This window comes from Trichosurus vulpecula, chromosome 5 (genome assembly GCF_011100635.1).
Source record: "Trichosurus vulpecula isolate mTriVul1 chromosome 5, mTriVul1.pri, whole genome shotgun sequence".
Lineage (NCBI taxonomy): Eukaryota > Metazoa > Chordata > Mammalia > Diprotodontia > Phalangeridae > Trichosurus > Trichosurus vulpecula.
Genome location: NC_050577.1, coordinates 199876852 through 199901619, shown reverse-complemented (window position 1 = coordinate 199901619; position 24768 = coordinate 199876852). Strand labels below are relative to the sequence as shown.

Genomic DNA, 24768 nt, shown 5'->3' with positions numbered 1-24768 from the left:
GATTTGAACCCAGTAGTCCAGCATTTTTTCCATAATAAAGTAGTAGAAAGAAAGCCCTTTCCCTAGAAGGAGATAATAGTCAGAAAGACGAGTTCAAATCCAGCCTCAGACAGCTGTGTGACCCTGGGCAGGTCACTTAACCTCTGTCTGCCTTACTTTCCTCAGCTATAAAATGAGATTTGTTGTGAGGATCAAATGAGATAATATTTGCAAGTGCTTGGCACATAGAGAACACTTAATAAATGCTTCTTCCCTTTCCTATAAGAAGCTTTCTCTTTAATACTAGTCAATATACATAGAAGTTATACGCTCCCATTTTATATGCAGTAGTATTATCCCACTTCTGACTCTTTGTGACCCCCTTGGGGTTTTCTTGGCAAAGATGCTGGCATGGTTTTCCATTTCCTTCTCCAACTCATTTTACAGATAGGGAAAAGTAGGCAAAGAGGGTTAAATGACTTGCCCAGGGTCACACAGCCATAAGTGTCTGAACTCATGAAGATGAGTCTTCCTGATTTCAAGCCCAGTGCTCCATCCCACTGTGCCACCTAGCTGTCCTGTACTGAGTGTTCGTTCCATTAAATCCAGATTTTTTTCATAGGAACTATTTCTAGCCATGCCTCCTGTATATCATACTTGTTAAATTGATGTTTTGAACCTCTGTGAAACCTATAGATTCCAAGTTCATTGCCTGTTATCTTGACCCATTATTCTAACATGCTGATTTCTTCTTCTCATCCCACTATATTATCTAGTAAGTCTCCCAGCTGTATGTCATCTGAAAACTTGGCAAGCATATTTTGTATTGCTTTTTCTGAGTCATGGATAAAAATGTTGAATTGCTCTGAGCAAAGGACAGATCCCTGGGACACACCACAAGAGACCTCCTTCCTGCTTGACATCCATTTGTAAATGGATATCTGCTTTGGATTCCTTCATCTAATCAGCTGCCTCTAACTATACCATTGTCTGTTGCCACCTTCCTCCATGTTACCCATTAGAATATTTTGTCAGATATAAGTTTCCTAGAATTTTGCCGAGACCAAAAAGTCAAGCCCACTGCCCTTTAGTTTGCAAAGTGTTATTTTGTTGAAGCTTAACACCCTCCTGCCCTTGTACTGCTGAGCTCCATGATCTTTCAAAGTTTCTGACAATAGCTAAGCCATCACATGTCAGTTCTTTAGATGCCTTTGGATGTGGTTCACCTGTACCTACTGACTTGAGCTCATGGCAGACGGCAGGGTATCATTCACTCACTTATCTTCCATTTCACATCCCCTTTCTTCTAGGATTGCCTGAAAGCCTGCCAAGAACAGATCGAGGCTGTGTTGGTGAACAATCTGAGGCAAGTCCGACAAGAGGAACAGCAGAGGAATCCTACAAAGACGGTGGATGAACTGGATCAAGCCAGCACCCCCACAGATGTGAGGGACGTCAACCTGTGAGGATGCCAATGCAGAGAGAGAAAATGAGAGAAAAAGAGAGAGAGAGAGAGAAACAGAGAGAGAGAGAGAGAGAGAGAGAGAGAGAGAGAGAGAGAGAGAGAGAGAGAAAGAGTGAGAGAGTAGTCCTTGCTCTCCAGACTCCCATTTGAGCGTTTTCTTACTTCGAGCGGTTTTGTTTTGTTTTGTTTTGTTTGTATGTGTGTGTATGTATGTGTGTGTTTTTTTTTAGAACAAAACTTTTTTTAATCTACTCCCACCTAGAAATATTTAAGGGTCTTTTAGAAAAGAGAAAAAGAAGGCTACAAAAAAAAAAGTTGAACTATTAAAAATATTTGGTGCCTATAATGTTAAAAAGAAGGGAATCATGATCTTTGTGACAAGATACTGTTTGGTTATGTGTAGTAAAATGCTTATATGAAAGCATACAAAGTAGCTAGAGAAAATGTATGCCTGCAGATGTGGGAACAAAGCAGATTATACTCTATTTTTCCATATTACGAACTAGTGCATACATCCCCGATTTAGATGGGAGAAAAGAACTATGTGATTCATGGTTTAATTAGATTGCAAAGCAATGGACTAATGGGGTTGGGGAAATGAGGAGGCAGTGAGGGGGCAACACAGAAAGATAATTATCTCTGATGCAATTGAACCATTCTGGATGCAAAAGTTCTTTGGCTCTTAAGTCGCCTTCGGTTTAATTGGGAATGTATGTTGGATTTCTCTGAGTTAGTTGTGCCTCCTCCCATTTGCAGCAGCTGCTGCCAAGGAAAAAAAAAGAAGAGGCTTTATTTTGCCTGGCAGATACAGGTGATCGGTTTCTGGGTGTGATATGTCGCTCCTCCTTGAAACACACTCCACCGTTGACAACAGCACCACATGGTTGGTGTAAGGAAAAGCCCAGTTTGGGGCCATTCCCAGGGCTCGTGTTTTAGGGCAGAAAAACAGGACCAGAGTCTGAATTGCTGCAGTAATAAGGGTGATGAGGTCTTCACATCCTTCACCAGTCCAAATTAATTCCATGGACTGATTAACATTTCTTATCCACAGCTCAGCATTATTATAAACCATTCCATTCAAAAAGCACTTTGAAAATTATTCTTGAGGGATAAATGGGATGGTTTATGAAAATCATGTGGAATAAAGGATAGAGAGGGGTTGAAAAATGCAGTCCTCCTCTCCCCCCGCACCAGACTGTAGTATTGTTTCTAGATTGCATCTGATATACTCTCTCAGTAGCTCCTGCATGAATGCTAGAAGATGAGAGACACCCCATTCAGGTGACATTCCCATCACAACATTCCTGATGAAATTCCAAAGGAAAAAATGTTATTCCTGTGTCACAGAAGGATCTTAATACACCTACCTGCACACTTCTCCTTTGGGCCTTAAAAGAAAAATTACTGTTAGTGCAAAAAGTCAGGTGACTGAACACCAGGGGCGCAGTGTTGTGTTTTGTTTTTTTTCCTTTTATTTGGGGGGGGGGTGGGAGCGGGGTGGTGGTTAATTTTATTACAAAATTGTATTCAGTGTACTTGAATTTTTTTTTCCCGCTTTGTTTCAAAGAGGGAGCAAAGGCGTTGCATCAGCAGAAAAAAATTTTGCACAGTTATATTAACAGGTGATGCGGGCATATGGAGCTGTTGTTTGAAATATTGTTTGCATTTTTTAAAAGAAATCGTAATGGGCTACTTTGAAGCATTATTTTATAAACAGACTTATGTCTGGCCATATGAGGGTTGAAAATGCAATCTTTAAAAATCTTAGGGTATCTTTCATTTGTTTTTATCTGTTTGGGGTTTTTTTTTTTGTTGTTGTTGTTTGCGCTGCTAAGAAGCTACGATCCTTCATTTTTATCCACATTAACAGTACTTAGCTGTAATGTTTCACTGAGTGTGCTGCTATTTTATAAACATTTTGATAATATATTATTTTACGGCTTAAATTTGAAATCCTGAAGCAGGTGGTTAAGTTGAGCTTATGAGTTCTGTGATTTACTGGAAAAGCCCGTGTCTACCTTTTGTTTTTCTCTGATGGTGTATTCATTTTTTTTCCTGCTCATATTCTGCAAAAATGGCATCTACTTTACCTCAGGTTTACTGGATACAAAATAAAAGGTTCACATTCTTTTTTCCTAATACCTCACAACCTTCTGCTGAGGAGCCTTTTCAAATCCTCGATATAGGAGATGGGAGATGATCTCTTCCTTCCCCGGAAGAAAGAAGACAGGGCCACTCTAGCCTAGAAAGGGGGCACCTTGTCCCTCAAGAACCATTTCTGACCACGAGGACATTGATTTAGGCTCCCATTTTGACTTAAGTATTCTCATCATCATAGTGGAAAAAATACATTGAACCCCATGGAGTCTCTCTAGGGCATATATTTATGCACCAGCTGCTATGCAGTGGATTTAGAAGTTTGGTTCACCTTCATTGACCAGGTGTTAGGAAGAGAGAATTAAAAATTGACCTTGGCAGCTTGTTTGCAAATCCATATTTTGCATGCCTTTAAAGAGAAAAAGCCTTCCCCTTAGCCATTCTGTTCATGCAGGGTCTTTTGCAAAGGGTCTCTCTCTCCTTCCCCAATCTCTGGCCCACAAAATGCCAAACACCAAACCCTGAATGTAATTTTATGGTGATAGTTCTTCCTACGACTAGCAAAAACCAAGGTCCTCTGCCAGTGGGTACTAAGCAAACAAATTTCACATGGAGGATTTAGGTCTTATTTACCCAACCTGAACTTGGGATAGCTTAGGGCTCTAGGGTAGACCCAAAGGGAAAGACTGTAAGTCCGGTAAGAGCCGTCAGTGATTAGAATTTGTTTCCACAGAATCTCAGAGGGAAAGATATACTGCTTCCCTCTTGTGAATGATTCCGTCACACTGGGCTTTCAGAAAGATTCTTCGATTAAAAGGAATTTCTCGGGGGAATTCTCATCCCTCAAATGAAGGCACAAAATCCAATCAGTAAGCCAGCCCCTATTCATTTTGGCAGGGTCTTTATATAAGTGAGACGGGATCACTTTAAAATTCACAATGAAGAGACTTTGAAACAACAATTGTCAAATGGGGAAGGGGCAAGAAATTGGGTACTTGTTCTCAACCTACCCCCACTTCCCAGACCCAGCTTTTCTGGAGCAAGCTTTTCCTTTCCCTTTCCCTTTTTACTTTTAATATAACATAGGCCTCACGGGCCCTGGAGTCTGGAGGACCTAAGTTCCAATTCAGTCTCAGACACTTGACACACTTACTAGCTGTGTGACCTTGGGCAAGTCACTTAACCCCAATTGGCCTTGCTTTCCCCCCTCCAAAAAAAAAATCATATAGGCCTGTGTAATGAAATAGGTTTTGCGGAGGCACACTTACGCAGAGTAAAGAATCCTTGGTTAAGAAACTTTCTCCTTTGACACTGTTTGTTTAGGAGAAGCTTCTGTTCCAGGCTCCAGATTGCCCATTAACTTTAGCTTATTCCTTTGTCCCTTAATCCCATCAAAAGAGTTGTGCCACCAATTTTTTTTTCACTTTTAACCATTCTTCCTTCTTCCTTTCTGTCCCCTCGATTGAGAGCTGTTTAGACTTCATTTTTTGCATCTTGGTGCTTTCCGTCCAGTTTAGTTCAATCCTTAAGAAACAAAACGCCAAATACAGTACAGTAGCATAATATGATATAATACAGGTTCATAAAAGCTGAGGAACCTGGAGGTAGGGACTCTCCCCACCACCATGAACACACAGGACTCCTCCCAAGAGGGAAAAAAAGGATAAATACGTTCCATGGAAGCCCAACCCCTGGGGAATGCTCTGGGGAGTTAACTTTCAAACAGCTTACAATGTCTACAAATAGTATGTCCATTTAATCCACAGGAAAGACCTTTTTCTGCCTCCCTTATTAGCTAAGTCAGGGAGCCCCTCACTGGATGCAATGAGGGCCAAGAGGGTTGTGTCCCCAGGGCAGAGATTTAAACAGCTAGGTCAGAAGATGGACCTGGCTCTGATACCACATGCTCTCTGCAGCATGCTGGGGTTCCCTCAAGAAGAAACTATATTTTTGCTTAGTTCAGAACCTTGAGAATTTGTTTAGATTATGTCCTGATGTCCATACAAAAGACACTGTAGTACCTTAGTTTGGGGGCTTCCTTAGAGAAGGAGCAGAATTCTTATTCTATATGACTCTGAGTAGGGCTATTGAGAAGAAAATGACCGATTGCACCTTATAACATGTAAATATTACTTTTCTAAATTTAAAAAAAATGGGTTGGAAGATGAGGATGGAGAGAATATTTGAGCATGCCATCTTGAGATTGACCAGACTTCAGGACAGCAGGATTTCTCCTGATATAGTTCAGCCTTTGAAGTAGTCCAACCCTGTACATAGCTTTAAAGGGGGGTAAATTAAAGCTAAGACTATAATGCCCCACCCATTCTCCCTACCCCCTCCAGAAATGATATTCAGTATAGAATAAATAGAGGTCTACTAGTATGAAACTCAAAGGATGTTGGAGATGTTACCATATTTACATTAAATTGGGTGCAAGAATTCAAGAGGAACTGAATTATGTCATCTACCTTGTAGCATCAAATGATTTTGGACTCTAAACAAAAATATCTTTAATTCAATAAGAACTACTTCTGTACATTTGTATGTTACTGATTTTTGGCTCCCTGTTGTAAAATAACTAAATATATGATTTTGCTACATCTTGTAGCCCTAGCTTACCCTTGCCATACAGCCCACTTTGGTGGGAGAGAGGGTTGAACAAAAGTCCTTGAAGACTATACTCTTTACAGCATCCTAAATATTCTGGCAAGCCCCTGCCCTTAATAAAACAGATGTGTTTCTTGCTTCTGACCACCGCCCATAATTTGGCAACTCTTAAATTCCCATCAAATACCAGGCCACTGGATTTTTTCCATTATGTTCCATTACCACGTACCTCAGTTAACTCAGTTGCAGAGTTTCCGGTCTTGAACTTTTTTTTTTCTGCTTTAATGAGTGTGATGCCGCATCATTTTAACTTTCTTCTCTCACAATGGGCTCTTTAAGAGGCATGGTTGTTGTAGAGGTGGGGGGATGCCAGAGAGTGGCTGTCATAGACATGCTCCATGTGAACAAAGTCTAGAGAAAGTGTATGAGGTTGAGTTATTGGATCAGACTGTGACGTGTAGCCGATTGCCTCTTACGAAGGCTGATTTGTTCAGTGTTTTTAAAATTAATAACTTGTTCTTCCGACTAGTTTGAAGTTGGATTTGAGAAATGGTTTTGGATGCAATTAGGTATGCTGTATGGACAATAAACTCACCATGACCTAAATTCTCTGGCCATCTTGACTCATAATTCATAGATCAGCAGTCCTAAGAACAGAATTCTACCATCAATTACACCCATTTTGAAATTGTTTGCACCTCTCTTAATGGCTCTGGCCATCAAATTTGGGGCATGTACTTAACAAAAAATACTTCTTGAATGACATATAACTCCCTGGGGGACACATTAAATGTATTTCATGGGGGTGGGCACTTAGGTCAAAATGTTACAATATTAACACTTTTTTCTTTCAGTGACAATGTGGCCATTTTGCTTAACTCCACCACTCAAAAACATCCTCTTAAGGCAAATAGATAGCAGATACTACCAGGGCTTAAAAATTGTCCTTATAGTCACTTCTGCCTTTGTTATTGTTTTTTATTTAACATGAGACCTGCATGAGGTTTACATGACATCTCTAGGCACACTGGCTTCACTTTTCATCAGAGTGGATATCAGGTCTGCATCCTTGGAACCATCTACCTTACTGCTTCTATAATCTAGACTCGGCTCTCTTCCATTATTCATCAGTTCAAGCCTAACCTCTGTGCTGAAACTTCTATCTTAGGGAGTCCCACTCTTTAATGTAAATAGTTTGACCCTTACACCAACCTAAAGGCTGATAGACTAACAGAGACCCTTTTGTCTTTGAGCGTGTTTCCCCTGCTTCTCCAGGAATCCCATCAATTATAGGATGTTTGGATTACCTATATATACTCCAAGTATCCATTGTATCTCTCTCAAGAATCTTTAATTTTTCTTATTGTGGGTAATTGTGCCAACACCACAGACTTTACAAATGATCTTCAGTCATTGCTGAAGCTGAAATATATATCACCTAAAGCCTACTTGGTGAAGAGGTCCTCAGACGAAAGACATGTACCATCATCAGGCCTATACCCAAAGCTTTTGGGTAAGACCTTCCAGATCTTGTAATCCACTAGCATACTTTTCAAGAATACATGGTCAACTATATTCCCCAATGAGGCACTAGAGTAGGACTTTAAAAGTGGATGGTCTCAGTGTTATTTAAGTATGAAAATTTATTTTCTTTTCGGTTCTATAATTCCCCTTGTTCCCTTAATGTTTTTATTTTAGTTTTGCCTGGCTTCAGTGCATTTAACAAGACAATGTCTGAATAAATTAAAATTAATTCAGAGTCCTATTCCAGTGCCTTGGCATCAACTTGGTCCTAAGTTCTTGAGGGGCTGTGCCAGCAGCATACAATTTCTAGAACAGTCCTTAACCTCTTTTGGGTCATGACCCCTTTGGTAATCTCATGAAATCTATGGACTCTTTCCAAGAATAAGGTTTTTAAATGCATAAAATAAAATCAAATTGCAAAGGAAACCAAATATACTGAAATATAGGTATTCAAATATCTTTTTTAAAAATTGGTTCACAGACTGCAGGTGAAGAACTCCTGCCAAGTATGCCTACAAATCTGTAAATGACTCCAATTTTAGACCAAATATCTGTCATCTAAGAACCAAACTAATCATGTTGAGAAAAAAGGTTCAACAAGTTGTTTGTAGTAATGAATTTTTCAGCCATAGTAACTCAGAAATAGCAGGACCATGATCTTGATCAGGAAAATGAACACCCACTCTGATGAAGTCACCAATTTTTGAAGTAAGAGGTACCACCAAAAGAGGATATTTTTCAATATTTTAAGCACACTTCTTTCATGGCCAAGTCCAATATTATACCAAATCATTCCCCCTCTACTAGGCAGGCCGCTGTGGTGCTAAAAGAGCTGAACTTGGAATCCAGAGACACTGGCTCATATTTTAGTTCTGATTGATATTGGTTGTGCCACCCTGAGCAAGTCATTTAACTTGTCTCAGTTTCCCCATCTGTAATATGGGAATAGCATAAGACTCGCACTTCCTAACTTAGCAAGATGGTCATTGCCGAGAAAGTGTTTTGCAAATCTTAGTGTTACATACATATGTGAGTATGGAAGTGTATTGTATTTTTGATGAGGTGAAGGAGGAGAAATCAAAGCTTCCATATAGGTACTTACTCCTGTAAGAAACTCTCCCCTGCTCATTGGATTCTTACAATCTTAGAAAGTTACCTGGGGCACTGAGAGGTTAAGTGACAGTTTATAGGTGCCAGAAGCAGGGCTTGAACCCAGTTCTTTCTGATTTCAAAGGTAGTCCTCTATCTACTGTGTTACCCTGGGAAGGGGAAGGGAATAAACATTTATACAGGGTGTTCCTAAAGTCTGGACACATAGACAAAAATGCATATTTTCAGTAAATGAAATGATTGAAATTTTCAACAATACTTTATTTAATTGGAATATTAACAAATAATATCATGATTTCATATTCATATCCCAAGAGCGAATGTGCTAAAACTGACGGCAGTGTGGAGTTATTGAGTTATCGCATCGAGTTCGTGTGAACCTTGCAAAGCGCATCAATCTTTGCATCACAAATGTTGGAAATTATATGGAAGATGTTATTTGTTAATATTCAATTAAATAAAATGTTGTTGAAAATCTCAGCCATTTCATTTCTTGAAGATATGCATTTTTGCCTATGTGTCCAGACTTTAGGATCACCCTGTATAGTAGCTACTCTGTGCTAGACACTATGCTAAGAGCTTTAAAAAATATTTCACTTGATATTCACAACTATGTGAGGTAGGTGCTGTTATTTCCTTTTTACAGTTAAGGAAACTGAGGCAAAAAGGTCTAGAGACTTGACCAGGGTCATTCAGTATCTAAGACTAGATTTGAACTCAGGTCTTCCTGACTCCAGGCTCAGCTCCCTGCCACTCAACATGCTATATACGTATGAATTATTATTACTAAAAAAAAAGTCCTAACATCTCCAGTAACCACAGAAGACCAAAAGAAAGTCAACTAATAACAATTATGAACTCCCATGCTTTGTACTGGGCATTCTGAGGGAATATTAAAGAAACAGGATGACATGGTCCCAACCCTCAATGAGTTTTCAATCTGAATAGGGAATTGGTACACAGGTATATGAGACTAGTTGAAGAATACTTGAAAAGTAAATTTGTTAAGTGCAAATTTCAACATTGTGCAAATGGAGTACACAGTACTAAAGCCTCATGGAACCTAAAAATAGATCATACTTTCTGGGGGAGTTTTACACGGATTCCGAAATCTTCAGAGAAATTTTCATGGGGGTTTTATGCTTCACCATAAAGCATTAGAAACCAAGTTCTGAACAATTTAATTTGGGAAGTTGGGATGGGGCTAAAGAATAAAATAATTGATTATTTATATAATGTCTCAAAGTTTGCAAAGTATGTTATAAATGTAATGAGGACCATTGTATACATCACCATCACTTCATTTGAGCCTCATAACAATCCTGGGAGATAGCAGAGTGTCCCCAGTTACAGATCTAGAAACAAACTCAAGTGATTTGCCTAGAGTAACTCAATGGTAAGTGTCAGAGAGAGGGTTTCAACTCAGGTCTGCTTAATGCGTCACTCTTTACACTATATCAAGCTACCTTCCCTCACCGAAAAGTTAAAAAAGCTAAATACTCCAAGAGGAGGTAACTTCAAAAACAGTTGGACAGAAGGCTGTCTGGCCAAATTCAGAGAACCACAAGATTTGAATGAAATCTGAAATTACCATTCAAGTACTGCTGCAGCTGGAGATGAATGAATCTAGAAGAATGTCTGGTAGCCCTCACTGTCTCTCCTTGTCCCTCTGCCGGCTCTGGTCTCTTTCCCCCAGAAAGTCCCACAGTATAAAAGTTCAGACAAAAGACCCTGAGACCATTTGACAAAAACTTTAGGCAAAACTGGAAATCAGTCCAGCAGGAACTAGATCAATTGGAGAACGGCTGAATCATTCAGACCTTAGTCACGGTGTATGAATGGAATGCTCTTGTGCCCTAAGAAATGACAAATGAGACAGTATCAGAAACCTGGGGAGACCCGTATGAACTAATTCAGAGGAAGGTAAGTAGAACCCCAACAACAACATTGTAAAGACAAATGACTGATAGACCTAAGAATTCTGAGCATTACAGGAACCAACATGATACCAAAGAACTGATAATGAAACATGCTACCCATTTCCTGAGAGGTGACACACTCAAGATGTAGAATGAGACATACATACACGTGTAAATGTGTCCAATGCAGTAATTTGTTGTGCTTCAATGCAAATTTGTTACAAGGGGTTTTCCCTCTCCCCACCATGGAGGAAGGGAAGAGGACAATGGAAGGTATGGAAAATAAATATTTGTTCATTGAAAATAATAAAAGAAATGTTAAAAAAATAACAAAGAACACTGAGATTGGTTGGCCAGAAAATTGAACCAACCTTTAGGAAGACAGTAAATTAAATAGCCAATCATCTCTGCTTGCCACTGTATGATTCTCCCTCATCTCATTCATATATTGGCTCCCATTATTACCATCTCTATGCTGATGATTCTCCAATCGACCTAAACTGCCTTATCTCTGCCGACTACCAATCTTGCATCTCCAGCTGCCTTTCAGACATCTCAAACTGGATGTCCAGTAGACATCGTAAACTCAACATGTCCAAAACTGAAGTTCTTATCTTTCTACCTAAACTTTCCCCCACTCCTGCTTTTCCTATTAGTTCCTAGGCATCATCCTCATCTCCTCACTATCTCTCACCATCCATATCCAATCTGTTGCCAAGGTCTACCCATCTCACTTTTGTAGCATCTCTCAAATATGTCCCCTTCTCTCCCCTGACACTGCCACCCCTCTAGGGCAGGATTCATCACCTCATACCTGGACTACTGCAATAGCCTGCTAGTGGGTCTGGTGCCTCAAGTCTCTCCCTACTCCAGTCATCCTCCAGTCAGCCACCAGAATGATTTTTCCTAAAGTACGTGGCTGACCATGTCACCCCTCCACTCCATAAACTCCCAGTTACTCCCTTTAGCCTCCAGGGTCAAATACAAAATCCTTTGTTTAGCCTTCAAAGGCCTTCCTAACTTAGCCACCCCCCTTCTCCTTCTACCTTTCCAGTCTTCTTTCTTACACCTTACTTCAGACATGTACTCTTCTGTTCTTCCATCCAGTGACAGTGACAGTGGCCTCCTGGCTGTTCCACAAACAAAACACTTCATCATCTGGCCCCAGGCATTTTCTCTGGCTGTCTCCAATGCCTAGAATGCTTTCCCTATTTATCTCTGTCTCCTGGCTTCCCTGGCATCCTTCAAGTCCAAACTACAACCCATCTTCTACAGGAAGTCTTTCCCAACCCCTCAATTCCAGTGTCTTCCCTCTTTTGATTATTTCCTATTTATCCTGAATAGAGTTTGTTTGTACATATTTGTTTGCTTGTTTCCTCTCCCCATTGAATTATAAGCTCTTTGAGGGCAGGGACTGTTTTTTGCTTTTTTCTTTTTGTATCCCCAGCATTTAGCACAGTGCCTGACACATAATAGATGCTTAATAAATATTTATTGACTGACCAATGTAACCAACACTTAATATTGGCTTATTTAAAATGCAGCTCTGGAAATATTTTCTATTTATAATTATTTCTAGCTTAACAGTTTGATTTAAGTTTCTATTATTCTATGGACAATTTATCCAAGATTTGTAGACCAGGAACTGGTCACTGCCACGCTTCCTGTCAAGTCCACTAGATGGCGCAAATGTAGCTCTCATCTGAAACAATCCACAAAAATTCAAGTTTTCCAAGGCCATTAGGCCATCCAGAGATGGCAGGCCACTGCAGCCTCCTTCAGCCCCTGAAATAGCTGAAACGCTTTTAGGTAGTCCAAATCTGAATGTATATTGAAGCTAGCACAGGGATTTGGACAAGCGTCTAATTTCCTTCTCTGTCTCATGAGAATCTTTTTTTTTTTTGCACTGGACAAGTACCAATTAACATGAACATTTCCATATGCAAAGAAGAATAGAAAAAGACAATTATACATGAAACAGCATGTCTCTAATACAAACAACTTGCCCCCTTTGAAAGCATATAATAAATTTAATGTTAGCTTTAAAGATGTCCACCTTGGTCTCCCTCCAACTTTTGTTTTCTTCTGCATGTATGTTTTTAAATGCTCCAATGATCCTCCTTCCTTATTTGGGACATCATTATTACTTAAACTCTGTTCTTCCTAAAACTTCAAAAATTAGAAATAAAAATAAGCCCTTTCTTATGACAAATAAGCATAGGCAAGCAAAACAAAGCTACACACTAACCATGTACTAAAATGTGTATCTCATTCTGTATTAATCCATTACCTGCCTTGAGAGGTCAGTAGCAAGCTCATTACATCACTGGATGTAACAGATTCAGTGTTGGCCATTGCAATGATCACTTCTTACCACCTCCACATATATCTTCAGTTCCTGGGCCAAATATTTTCCTTTGAAATGTAAACAGAAGCATGATTAAAAAAAAAAAAAGCAATTCCACCTTCTCACCATCTTCAGTCATCTTTTCGACCCCTGGAACATTTGATTTTCCTCTTGCCCCCAACACAGATTTTTTTTTCACATTGTACAATTATAAATTTTTTAAAATACATTTTTGTTTTATCTATAACTATAAAAATTTAAACTGTGAAATTATATTAATAATTATGAATATTATATGCAGGGCATTCCCTAAGATTCAAGGAAGTAATCCAGCTAAATTTGATGTGCTTACTACTATCTGCAAGATTTCACATTAAATTTCTTTGTCTTTTAAGTTTGGTTGAATTTAAATAGCATTTTTAATGAAATAAATTACAACCTGGAAGATGTTTAACATAATATAGTAATCATACATAAACTTAATTTTAATAGTGGACTTCTTTATTTGAACAAAGGTTTATAGTATCTGGCTCAACACCAGACAAATACAATCTTAAATCTGGTTTCACATCGAGTTTGTATTTGTATTTTGATTTAACACAAGGAAAAAGTGAAAATGTTTGTTTATATAAATATATTGTAGAAACAGTAGAAATTTTACAAGCTTTCTTGCTGAGAAATATTCTTTTTTTTTTTTTAGCCACTCAACCAATCAATAAAAATGTATAGTTAGGTTATAAAATATTTCCTTTTCTACTGGTTAATGACAAGTTATATGTTAAATGATAAATGTACTTAAAGGGAAATTGCATATACTGCTTCATTTTTAACAACATTGGTATATAAACAACCTTCGTAAGGAAAGAATCTCTTCAAATGTGATTTCCTTCCTTTCTACCACTGGCACACTGGCCACATTCTCACAGAAACTCTGCAACTAGCCGGTGTTGCCAGCCAGTTTATTTAAAAAATCCAACGAGGTAAAAGAATAGAAACATAAGCAGAAGATAAGTTTAAATTGGAAAAAATGGCCTTAATAATGCAATGAGAGGCAATATGTGACTTGGTTTTTTTTTGCAGAACATTTGTGATGATCTGTGATGGTTTCAAGATGACTTAAAATGTTCATGCCCAGTAATCATTTACGCTTCAAGAACATGTTTGTTACTTCTTGACCACGTGATTACATAGCTTTATGAGGTATGATTACAGGATAACAAAGGGGAACAAGAGAGTTATTCTAGTGTAGTGTACAGAGCATAAATGAAGGTATGCCTATGTCTTTGGCCATTGGTTGGGAATCAGTTTGCACTCAAATGTCAAACCCTCGTGGCAGTTTGGAAACAATTTGATAACTAGTTGAGAAACTGCAAGAATATACTCTGCTTAGTTAGAAGCACTTTGCACATGATCATCATGGTTTCAAATCTCTACAGAAATACACCTATAATGCTTCAAATTTGTACATGCTCATTGTCACAAAAGAAAAGTATATTTGTAACATAGTTGGGCAATATTTATTGCTTAAGGTGCCATCATAGAATTTTTAGTGCAAAACCCTTAGACCACCTTTCCTAAATGGGAATCACTGTGCTATATCATGCTGCCTTTCATTGGAATAAACAGTCAAGAATTCATTATGATCTTTAGTTTTATAAGCATTTACTTGTGAGATTGAAATCTTACCATGTTTTATATCTTCATACTATCAAATTTTTGGTTTAGAAATTCTGAATGACATTTCATGTTATTCTTCATTTAATTTTTGATTCTCCTTCAAAAAACATTTTAATTTAATAGCTCTAGCAATATTAGTTATTTATGAAGTCTAAAATTAGATTAAAATTAGATTTTATACCTTAGGTAATTTTAGGTACCTTAGGTACTACCTTAGATACCTTAGGTAATTGTACCTTAGGAAATTTTTGTTCCTTCTAAAAAAGATACTGTCTTAGGGTTTTTTTTTCCTACCTTAATTTGCTATAAGTTAGTTATCAGGGATTCAGAATTGCTTCTTGAATAGATATTAAACATTTTAATTAAATTAATTAAATAAATAATATATCGACTCTCTCTCTCTCTCTTTTTTTTTAAACATGTCAATTACTTCCACTCTGTTGTAGCCATACACTAGACTCCCTCTGTTAGGTGATTCTTCTCTAGTGGTGTTGGATCAAGCTCTGGTGTTCTCCTCACTGTTAGCTACCAGAAATCAACACTTTAGTGCCATTTAATCATTTATCATCACTTAGCTTTTACAAAGGGATATTTACTTTGTAGATATAGCAAGAATAGAAGTAAAAACATTGCTCTTCCTTTTCTCAGCACATGGGGACACTCTCAGATCACCGTCCCACCAAGTTCACATCCAAAATGAGGCCTAACTTCTACTTGTCTTTGCATCTCAGCTACTACTTGGCTGGGTCTCAAGGGTCATTTTTCAGGGTCTATGCACCGGACCAACTAGTCACAAAACCTAACATTACTCCATATGCAGACCTATTAGTGGCTCACTCTCTTGTCCTTTTGAAGCTTACCTCCAATCTTCTTCCCCTAAGATAGAAGAAAAAAATGCAAAAAGGTAAAGAACAGAGCCTCATTTTAATGGGTCACCTACTCATCACAAAGAAGTCTGGGGCCTCTCCCTTTACCTCCTTATCCCTCACCTGAATAGCAGCTGGCAGGAGAGAGACTGGGCAAAGGTAGGGCCAGGCCCCTTTTGAGTGCACCCCAGTTGCAGCTCCATAGCTAACCAAAAAAGATTCCTCTTCACTACATGGTTAGATATCTATGCATGCTTCAAAATCCACATGGGGCCTGCATCAGTCAAGTACCCTGTGCATGCTCAGATAAAAACTGAGGTCACTGGCCAGTCCTATTATATTGCTAAAAAGAACCCTCCCTCACAACAAAGTACAACCAAGCAAAACAAATCAACATGTTGGTCTTGGCTACCATAGCTATATTTCCTTCTACCATCTCCCTTCATTAAGGAGGGAGCAATGCTACATCAACAATACAGCAAGTATCAGACTTCTGATATACAGTGTTTCACTGTTATTTTCCTTCACATTATTGTGGTTCTCTGCCATTCTTACACAGAACTTACCTTCAAGACCCAAATGAAATCCTGTCTTCTACGTCTCCTGTCTTCCTACCTTTCCAAATCCCCCTTAATTCTAGTACCTTTCCCCTGTTAATTATTTCCTATTTATCCAGCATGTTTGTACCTAGTGGCTTGCTTTTTATCTCCTCCATTAGATTTTTTGAGCTCCTTGCCTTGGCACACAGTAGGCACTTAACGAATGTTTATTGACTGACTCACTGCTTTATTCTTCCTGATGATCTGGAAAGTAGAGAATACATGCTTCTAGCCTCTTTACCTCCTTTTTCAGTATGGAGGTGGGCTTGCATTTTGAGCATACATAAATATTACTTGATACTGTGTGGGTCAGAGACCACTACTCACATTAAAAATAGACAGAGATCGTTCTTGAGAGAAGGCAAAAAGGAACTTTATTGCTTTCTCATGAGAAAGGACGCCACCCAAGCGGGGGCGCTTTAATTATGTTTTACATTTATTCGGTCTGAATAAACGGGCACGTCCCCTGAACAGAATACAGGAGAGCACAAAGGACTCCGATGGATGCCAATCCTTTTATCGACTTTCCCCGTTGAATCTCCCGCCAGGCTCTTCATTGGCCAGATACAACCCCCGGTCATGCTGTCCTCAAATGGTGCTTTTAAGCATGCGTACAAGCCTCTAACCTTTCACCCCAGAGCTCTGATTAGAACTAGTTCTAACCAGTCACCTGACTTACATTCTGCTAAAACTGGTGGGGAGGGAGAGGAAAACAAAACTGCTCCCCCCCCCACCTTAAGATCCTTACAGAAATGCAAACATAGCATCTGGGGTGTACTAGTAAATATTTAACAACCAGCTCTCCAGAAGAAAAAACGTACTGACCACTCACTTTCAAGTTTAATCTGAACTATTAACATTTTCCCTATGACTGTAAGTCTAGACAATAAGCAAAATCAAGTCCTGACTGTAGCAGTTCGCTTATTTCTGAGATATATAAACTCACACTGAAAATTTAACAATCAGTTCTTCGGATCCAGTATAAACTGGCTCCAGAACATCCCTACAAAATAATATACTCTGACATTCCTTCAAAATCCTACTTATTTATCCTATTTGCTTGAAAACAGGTCTTCAAACCATTTCCCCCCTCATTTTGGTAATTCTCTCAGCTAACACTCAAGACCGACTGTGATATGGCAAATTGCCTATTTGCCATGACTGTTTGCTTCACTAAAGGCTCAGTTGCTGGGGGCTTCTGAGTAAGGTTTAATTTATTTAGAGCTGGTTTCCTGACTTTTCTGGTCATAGGACTAATAAGACTAGACTATCAGCCCAGCTGCCTTTAATTGGCAGTCAGTACATTCCTGCCTCACAGAAACAAACAGAACCCAATCCATAGGCAGATTATCTCATTAGATCTCATTAGATAGTCTCTTCTAGCTGGTGATGATCTCTAGATAGCTCCCTGTCTTTCCCTAGCTCTAGGCTATCTGTCTGCAGTAGGGTGGAAAGGAGGAGAAAGAGGGTGAAACTTAATTTATCATACAGAAATGAACACAATCCAGCCTACAAATGGATTCACAACTGTAAAATCTCAATGAACTTAATTTGGATGGTTGGGTCTGGTTCAGCAGTTTTGCTCAGTTTGTGTACTCTGGGTGCTAAATCTTTGCAGAATGCTAGGGCCTGGAGAGTTGGGTTCCTGAGCCCAGACTAAAGCTCCAGATAAGATCAAGAGCTTTTTAAAGGCCACCTAGTTTGCTATTAGAACACAGCTGGTACTTGCAGTGTTCATGGTTTTCATGATTGCTCTTTTACTTTAAAAAAAAAAACTCTATAAAATGTACTTGAAAGGTACCCAAGTACAAGAAGCACTGGCATTGTAGCATCATAAACACTCTGACTTCCTATCAGCACAAGGTCAATGTGTATGAACCTCTTTTCATGTGAATCCAAGAAGAGGAAGGTCCTGTTGACTCTAAGGCCATAAAACGGGGAGCATTTGCAGTTCCCAGAGCAGCTCGCACCCACCCCCACCCCCCAGGCAGCTTGTCATTTATTCCATCTAGCCATCAGCTCAGGTTTGGAAGAGGCCAGTTATATCAAGTGACAAGCTAAGGCAAGGCATGAAAAGGGATCAGCAAAGGGGTCGTCACATATTCAAATGAGCAGTATCTCTTCAGAAGTGAGTCAGATTGAGGAGGCACGGTTAAATTGTCCAGTGGGGGAAAATCTGTTCCAATGACATAGAAGTTTTTGGAACTAACTGTAATGTGGAGCTATGCCAGATGCCAGATTCTGGCAAAACAGCTGCCAAAACAAATCTCTTTCCACCTTTGGGCATCAAACTGATGGAAGGACTGGGCACATTTGGGTTGGCAGCTCTGCTTCTCTTGGCTCGTGGGTCACGTTATTATTATGTGGGTTCTGGACAAAGCAGATGGTTTGCCATATATTTGTGCATCTCTGTTGGCCTGAAAACCATCAGCCTACACCATGTAATCAATTAGGACATTGAGTGACAAAAGAAAATCTCTGCCAGTAAATCCAAATAGCTTAATTTTTTAAAAGAAAAATATCACTCAAAACAAAGTATTCTAAGCCAAAGTACTTGGAAATTCAGTAGAATGGAGAGGAAAAGTCATCATTTTCAGAATAACCGAGACCATAGCTAAGTCCTAAATTGTCCCATTTCAAAATCCATTGTTGCTGCTGTGAAGACAGAATCTCGATATGATAAATGTGTTAGTTTGATATTAATTCTGTCTCTTTTGCAAGCTGAAAGACTCTAATAGCTGTATTCAGATTAGTTTAAAAGAGCTTAGTTCCATTCTTACTCGAATGGAACAGAATAAATAGAACATTATTGGATGTCCAATAATTAACAATGTTTGAATATCCCAAGCTGTATTCAGATTAAAGAGTAAACAGCTCTTCTCTGCGTGTTGTACTTGAGTCAGGAAGACCTGATTTCAAACCCTGCCTCAGACACTTATTATCTATGTGACCCTAGGTAAGTCTCTTAACCTCGTTATTCCCCCCAGCAATCTTCACTTTTTTGGGGGGGAGGGGTAGTGGTAAAGTGAATTTACTGATTGTACAAAAGGCCCAGGCTGATATCTCTGGAATGAAGTCCTCTATTCATAGAATAGCACAAACTTTTTCAAGATCCACAGAATGAACCCTCTCCTTACTGCCAACACATTTTACTCCCATTTACTGTGGTTTTAAATTTGGCTAGAAAAGCAATGAGAAACCAATCTTTATGTTTATTCCATTCTTGGTCTTTTGTCCAGTTATACAGTAAACATTTGTTTTTGCTTTTATCATCGTTTTAATTGTATATGCAATATTCCTATTTCAAATCCATTTTGCTTTTAAATTGGGATGTTTTGTTTTGACCAAAAAGTAAATTATCTTGGTTTTAGCAAAGAGAACAGAACTTAGTTATCCAAATGAGTATTATCCTCCAAAGTAGTCACCTTGGAAGGCCATATACTTAGTCCAATTTCCTTCAGAGACAGTTTCCAGGCCCTACAAGAAAATCAATTTGTTTGAACTCCCGCAAGCAGGGGAGGAGTGGTTGGAACCCCAGGAGAACATGGCTTAGAGATAGTTGAAGAGGTGGCCATAGGTTCAAAGAGAAGGTGACATGACATCAAAAGGCATTCGCAATAAAGAAAAAGGCAAAGAATAGGGTTTCCTCCAAGAATTCCCGGGGAATATATTCTATTCCAGAAATGTGATAGGAGATGGAATAAAAACAATCTCCTTGGAAAGGGGAGTCATATATTAATGCCACTGAAATAGAAGAGTAGAGACAAGGGTAAGGTTGGAGAGGGAGAGACATGGAGGGGACATGGAGGTATCCAATGTTATACGATCTGAAAAAAGGAAAAGGACAAAGCAGAAGAGGCGGGAGAGCAACGACACTAAATGCAAGGATCTTTGAATTGGGTAAAGGTAAGGGCAGCAAAAGAAGAGTTAGGTGGAAACCAGCATCAGAGAAATATAAGCAAAACAAAACTACAAAGGCTAAGAGCTGACTTAAAAGACGAGGTTGTATGTGTACATGTGTATATGCACGTTTTTACTAGCAAAGGTATATATTTATTGAAAGACAAACTGAAATAATTATAATTCTGAATAGGAGTAGATTAATTTGCCAATAAAAAAAGATAAATGATGGAATAGATTGAAAACTGACCTTTGCTACATGCAAATTATTAAAAGGTACAGGATGAAAATGGAGAAAAAAAATCTATCATGCTTCAGTTGACTCTAAAAATGCAGTAGTTGCGATTATGATCTCAAATAAGGCAAAAACGAAAATTGGCAATATCAAGGGAGAAAAATAGGGAAACTATATTGTATCAAAAGACATTATAGACAATGAAAAAACATACTGTATAGTTTTATCTTTATATGTGTAATATATACATATGCTAAATGTCATAGAAGCTAAGTTCTTAAACTAAGTTTTTTGTCTTTCAAAAAGATATTTGTGATAAAACAATAAATAGGAAGAAACTTTAATATTCCTCTCTCAGAACTAGATATATTGAACATAAATATAAACTGGAAGGAAAATATAAAGCTGAACATAATGCTGGAAAAATTAGAGTTGTCTGCCTTAGAGTGATTTCTAAATAGGAATACCAAAGGATACATATGCATGTATGTATGTAGATATATACATAGATATATCTACATACATATATATATGTATCTGTGCTAGGGTATAAAGGAATCATAAACAAATGTGAAAAAACAAATAATAATCCTTTTACAGATTATGTTAAAAAGGACCTGGTCATTTATGTTAAATTTTTGAAAAGCAAAAGTTATCAATGGAAGGGTCTTTTTAAAAAACATGATCAAAAGCATATATCTGAAACCAGGAGCTAGCATTATATGCAGTAGAGAAACACAAGAAGCTTTCCCAGGAGCAGGGCAAGGTTGTCCCCCCTATTACTTGACATCGTTCCAGAAATGCTAGCTACTATAACAAAACAGGAGAACAAAATAAAAATGTAAACACTAACAAAGTGTAGATAACATTGCTTCTATTTGCAAATGTCATGATGATGTACTTAGAAAACCCCAGAAAATTACAAAGAAACTAATTAACATGATTAGTAACATTGGAAAAGTAGCAGCATATAAAATAAATCAACAAAAAGTATGATCATTTCTATATAGTTCAAAGAAAAGCTAGGAAGAAATGATAATATGAGAAATTGCATTAAAAATAACTACAGAATACATAAAAATATCTGGAAGCAGACATTACAAGGCACACAAGATTTCATGCTTTTACAGAAATAATGGAAGACAAATAATTAAAGAGATAGTCACTGCTTTAAATTAGGACTCTCCAATACAGTAAAATGATATCTAAATTAATTTACATATTCAGTGTTATGTTAATTTAATTAACTAGGGCAGGAGTGGGGAACCTGTGGCCCTGAAGCCACATGTGACCCTCTAGGTCCTCCAAAATGTGAATTTTGGATTCAGTCAAAGGGCAGCACTTGAGGACCTACAGGACCACATGTGGCCTTGAGGCTATAGGTTCCCTGTTCCTGAACTAGGGAATATTTTACAGAACTGGATAAAATAACCACAAAATTCACTAGATAAGAAAGAAACAGAAGCAATCAAAAATAGTAGCCCAGTATGTGATAAATCAAAGAAAATAAATTGCTGGGAGAAGGAATCCTTTTACAATACTTGCTAGGAAAAGTGGGAAGCAGTTTGGCAGAAATTAGATTTAGATAAATAATTTATAATATATGCCACAATATGCTCAAAGTAGATATTCAGTCTGAATATTAAAGATCACATCATTTTTAAAAATTAGAAGAGGGGAGGAGGTATAACTTTCACAACCATCCCTGTAGGGTAGGGAATTCTTAACCCAGAAAAGCAGATCATAAGAAGCAAAATAAACAATTTTTGATTATGCAAAATTTTAAGGGTTTTGTACGAATATAATCAATGAAAAAAGAACAAAAAGATTATCTGCAGAGGAAACACATGAATCAAATATTACCAACAAACGTCTGATATACAAGATATATAGATTATTGATACAAATATATAACACTGATGATGGGGTACAGTCTCTGGGAGCCCCGTTGAACTCTCCTTGAATCTACCCACTGGATCTGGCCTTCCTCTAAAGACATAAACCTTTCATTTTCTCTAGGACCAAATCTCTACCTAGCCTAGCCCTCTATTGTCCAGCTACTTCCCACCCTTGATTCTATCAAAATATCTATGACCAAATCTGTTACCCTTAAACTAGCCTAGCCCTAGTTTGTTACCTCCTGATTGCTTCCGGCAACTTCCCACCCTTGATCCCACTCCTGGAGTCTGACCTCACTCCAGTCACCCCAGTCCTATCAAGATCCTCCTTAGACTCCTCCTCAAGACCCTCCCTAAACTCCTCCTCCCATCACCCCAGGACCATCCTAGATCCCGCCCACAATCTTTCTGTATATAAGCTCCATCTTGCCTCCATGAAGGTGCTCAGATTCAATCTGGTTTAGATTGAATCTGGCAAGTGTCATAAATGGTGAGATTTCTTAAGACTCTGCCCAATAGGGTGAATCTTTAATAAACTTGGTTTTTCTCTTTGCTGAAAGAAGGCTTGAGTCGAATTCATTTGAGTAGAACCCCAAGTGTCAGTATTTTGGGGTCCAGAGCACTCCTCACCTCAACACTGAGAGCCATTCCTTAATAGACAAGGGGTCAAAGGATATGAAGAGACAAATTTTAAAAGAATTGCAAACTAACGATGCCTACACATAACTAATAGTATACAAATTAAACAACTTAGAAGTTTCACCTCACATCCGGCAAATTGTCAAAAATAACAAAAAAAGCAAGAATAGTTCATGTTGGAACTGTGGAATGACAGGGACACTAGTATGCTGTTGGTGGAGCTGGGAACTGATCCAACCATTCTAGATATCCCCTTGGAATTATGTAAGAAAAGGGACAAAACTCAAAGGCAAAAATAAAAGTCCCATATATGCCAAAATGCATATCAATCTTGCATTGCTCTTTGTTGTAGCAAAAAAAAAAAAAAAGGCGGGGAGCCCATTGGGTAGGTAATGAATCCAAAGAAAATCAAAAGACAGTTCCTGCCTCTAAGGAATGTAAAGCTGAAAATTGATTTTAATTCTATTTTTAAGGCTTAGTCAAATTAGATTTCATATTCCCTTCACCTGAGAACCTTTGTCTTGGCTGTGGTTGAGGGGGTTTTAGAAGGGGAAATCCAGAGGATGTAATCTCAATTCTGACTATGTCATCAAGCCAATCAGAAGAAGACACCTATGTTGCTTGAGATTTTGCTGGCTTTCTTCTCATAAAAGACCCTGTCAGTAGTTCTCACTCAATGTTTCTGATATTACTGAGGTATCCACTGACCCACTTTGTTAGTAGATTCATGCTCTACTAATAAACTGATAATGATCAGAACTGTATGCCTCAGTTTACCTTAATTTCAATCTCTATAGGAGCAAACAAATATGTACAAACAAGATGTATACAGGATGAATTGGAGGTATTTGGCAGAAGGGAAGTATAAATATTAAAGGGAATCAGTAAAGGTTTCTTGTAGAAGAAGGAATTTTAGCTGAGACTTGAAGGGAGGGAGAGAGAATTCCAGGCAGTAGTAATGTTCAGACCTGGGAGATGGGGTGTCTTGTGGGAAGAACAGCAGGGTTCTCAGGTTACTCGAGTAGTCTTCAGGCAATGGGATTAGTTGCAATAGTTTAAATTGATGAAATTTATCTTTTAGGTAATTAAATTTCTCTGGAAAGTGGCTGATGGGTGGGGTTACAAAGGTAGAGGTAATTATGAGACCAAAGCTTGACCTTTAGGCAAGTTTCTCTGGGGATGTGAGTGAAGTTTACAAAGAGGAAAGAAATATTAAATCTAGTTTGATTAAGCCTTGAAAATAGAATTAAAATCCATTTTCAATTTCAGTCCTTAAAGGCAGGAATTGCCTTTTGCTTTTTTCAGAAGGTCTCTTGCAGAAAATGAGATTTGAACTGAATCTTGAAGAAAGCCAAGGAAGCCAAGAGGCATCAATAAGGAAGGAGAACATTATGGGGGAAGGGAGGATGAGCAGAAAAGTTAGAGTCACTTAGTGGAGTTCTCTATACTAGCTTAAACAACCAAGCCAAGCTAGGTTGTGAGAGGGTTTTATATTGGATTCTGGGGGTGATAGGCAGCCATTGGAGTTTGTTTAGTGGGGAGTGTGTGGTGTGGTCAAACCTGAATTTTAGGAAAATCACTTTAGCAGTAGAAGATGAATTAGGGTAGGGAAAGGTTTGAGACAGGAAAACTATCCAGGACTATTGCAACAGTCCAGGCATGAAGTTACAAGGGCCCATACCAGGGTGGTGGCCATACAGGTGGAGAGATGAGGACATAAATGAGATACACTGTCATGGTAGAAATGACAAGATTTAGCAACAGGTTGGATATGTGGGGTGAGAGTTAGGAGTTGAGATTGGCAATGAGGTTGTGAACCTGATTGATGGGGAATGATGAGGTTAGGGAACCATATGCTGAGGTTTAGGGGTGCTTGAGACCCCAAACTACTGACACACAGAGTCCT

At 38.5% G+C, this 24768-nt stretch overlaps 1 protein-coding gene across 1 annotated transcript in view; it reads left to right on the top strand.

Annotated features, from left to right (window-relative positions):
• CCND2 (cyclin D2) overlaps positions 1 to 6744 on the top strand; it is a 37015-nt gene extending 30271 nt beyond the window's left edge. The window contains exon 5 of the mRNA XM_036761147.1: positions 1290 to 6744. Within this exon, the coding sequence (XP_036617042.1) occupies positions 1290 to 1445 (156 nt within the window). The 3' untranslated portion in view covers positions 1446 to 6744. The remainder of the gene's footprint in view (positions 1 to 1289) is intronic.
• The last annotated feature ends 18024 nt before the right edge of the window (positions 6745 to 24768 follow it).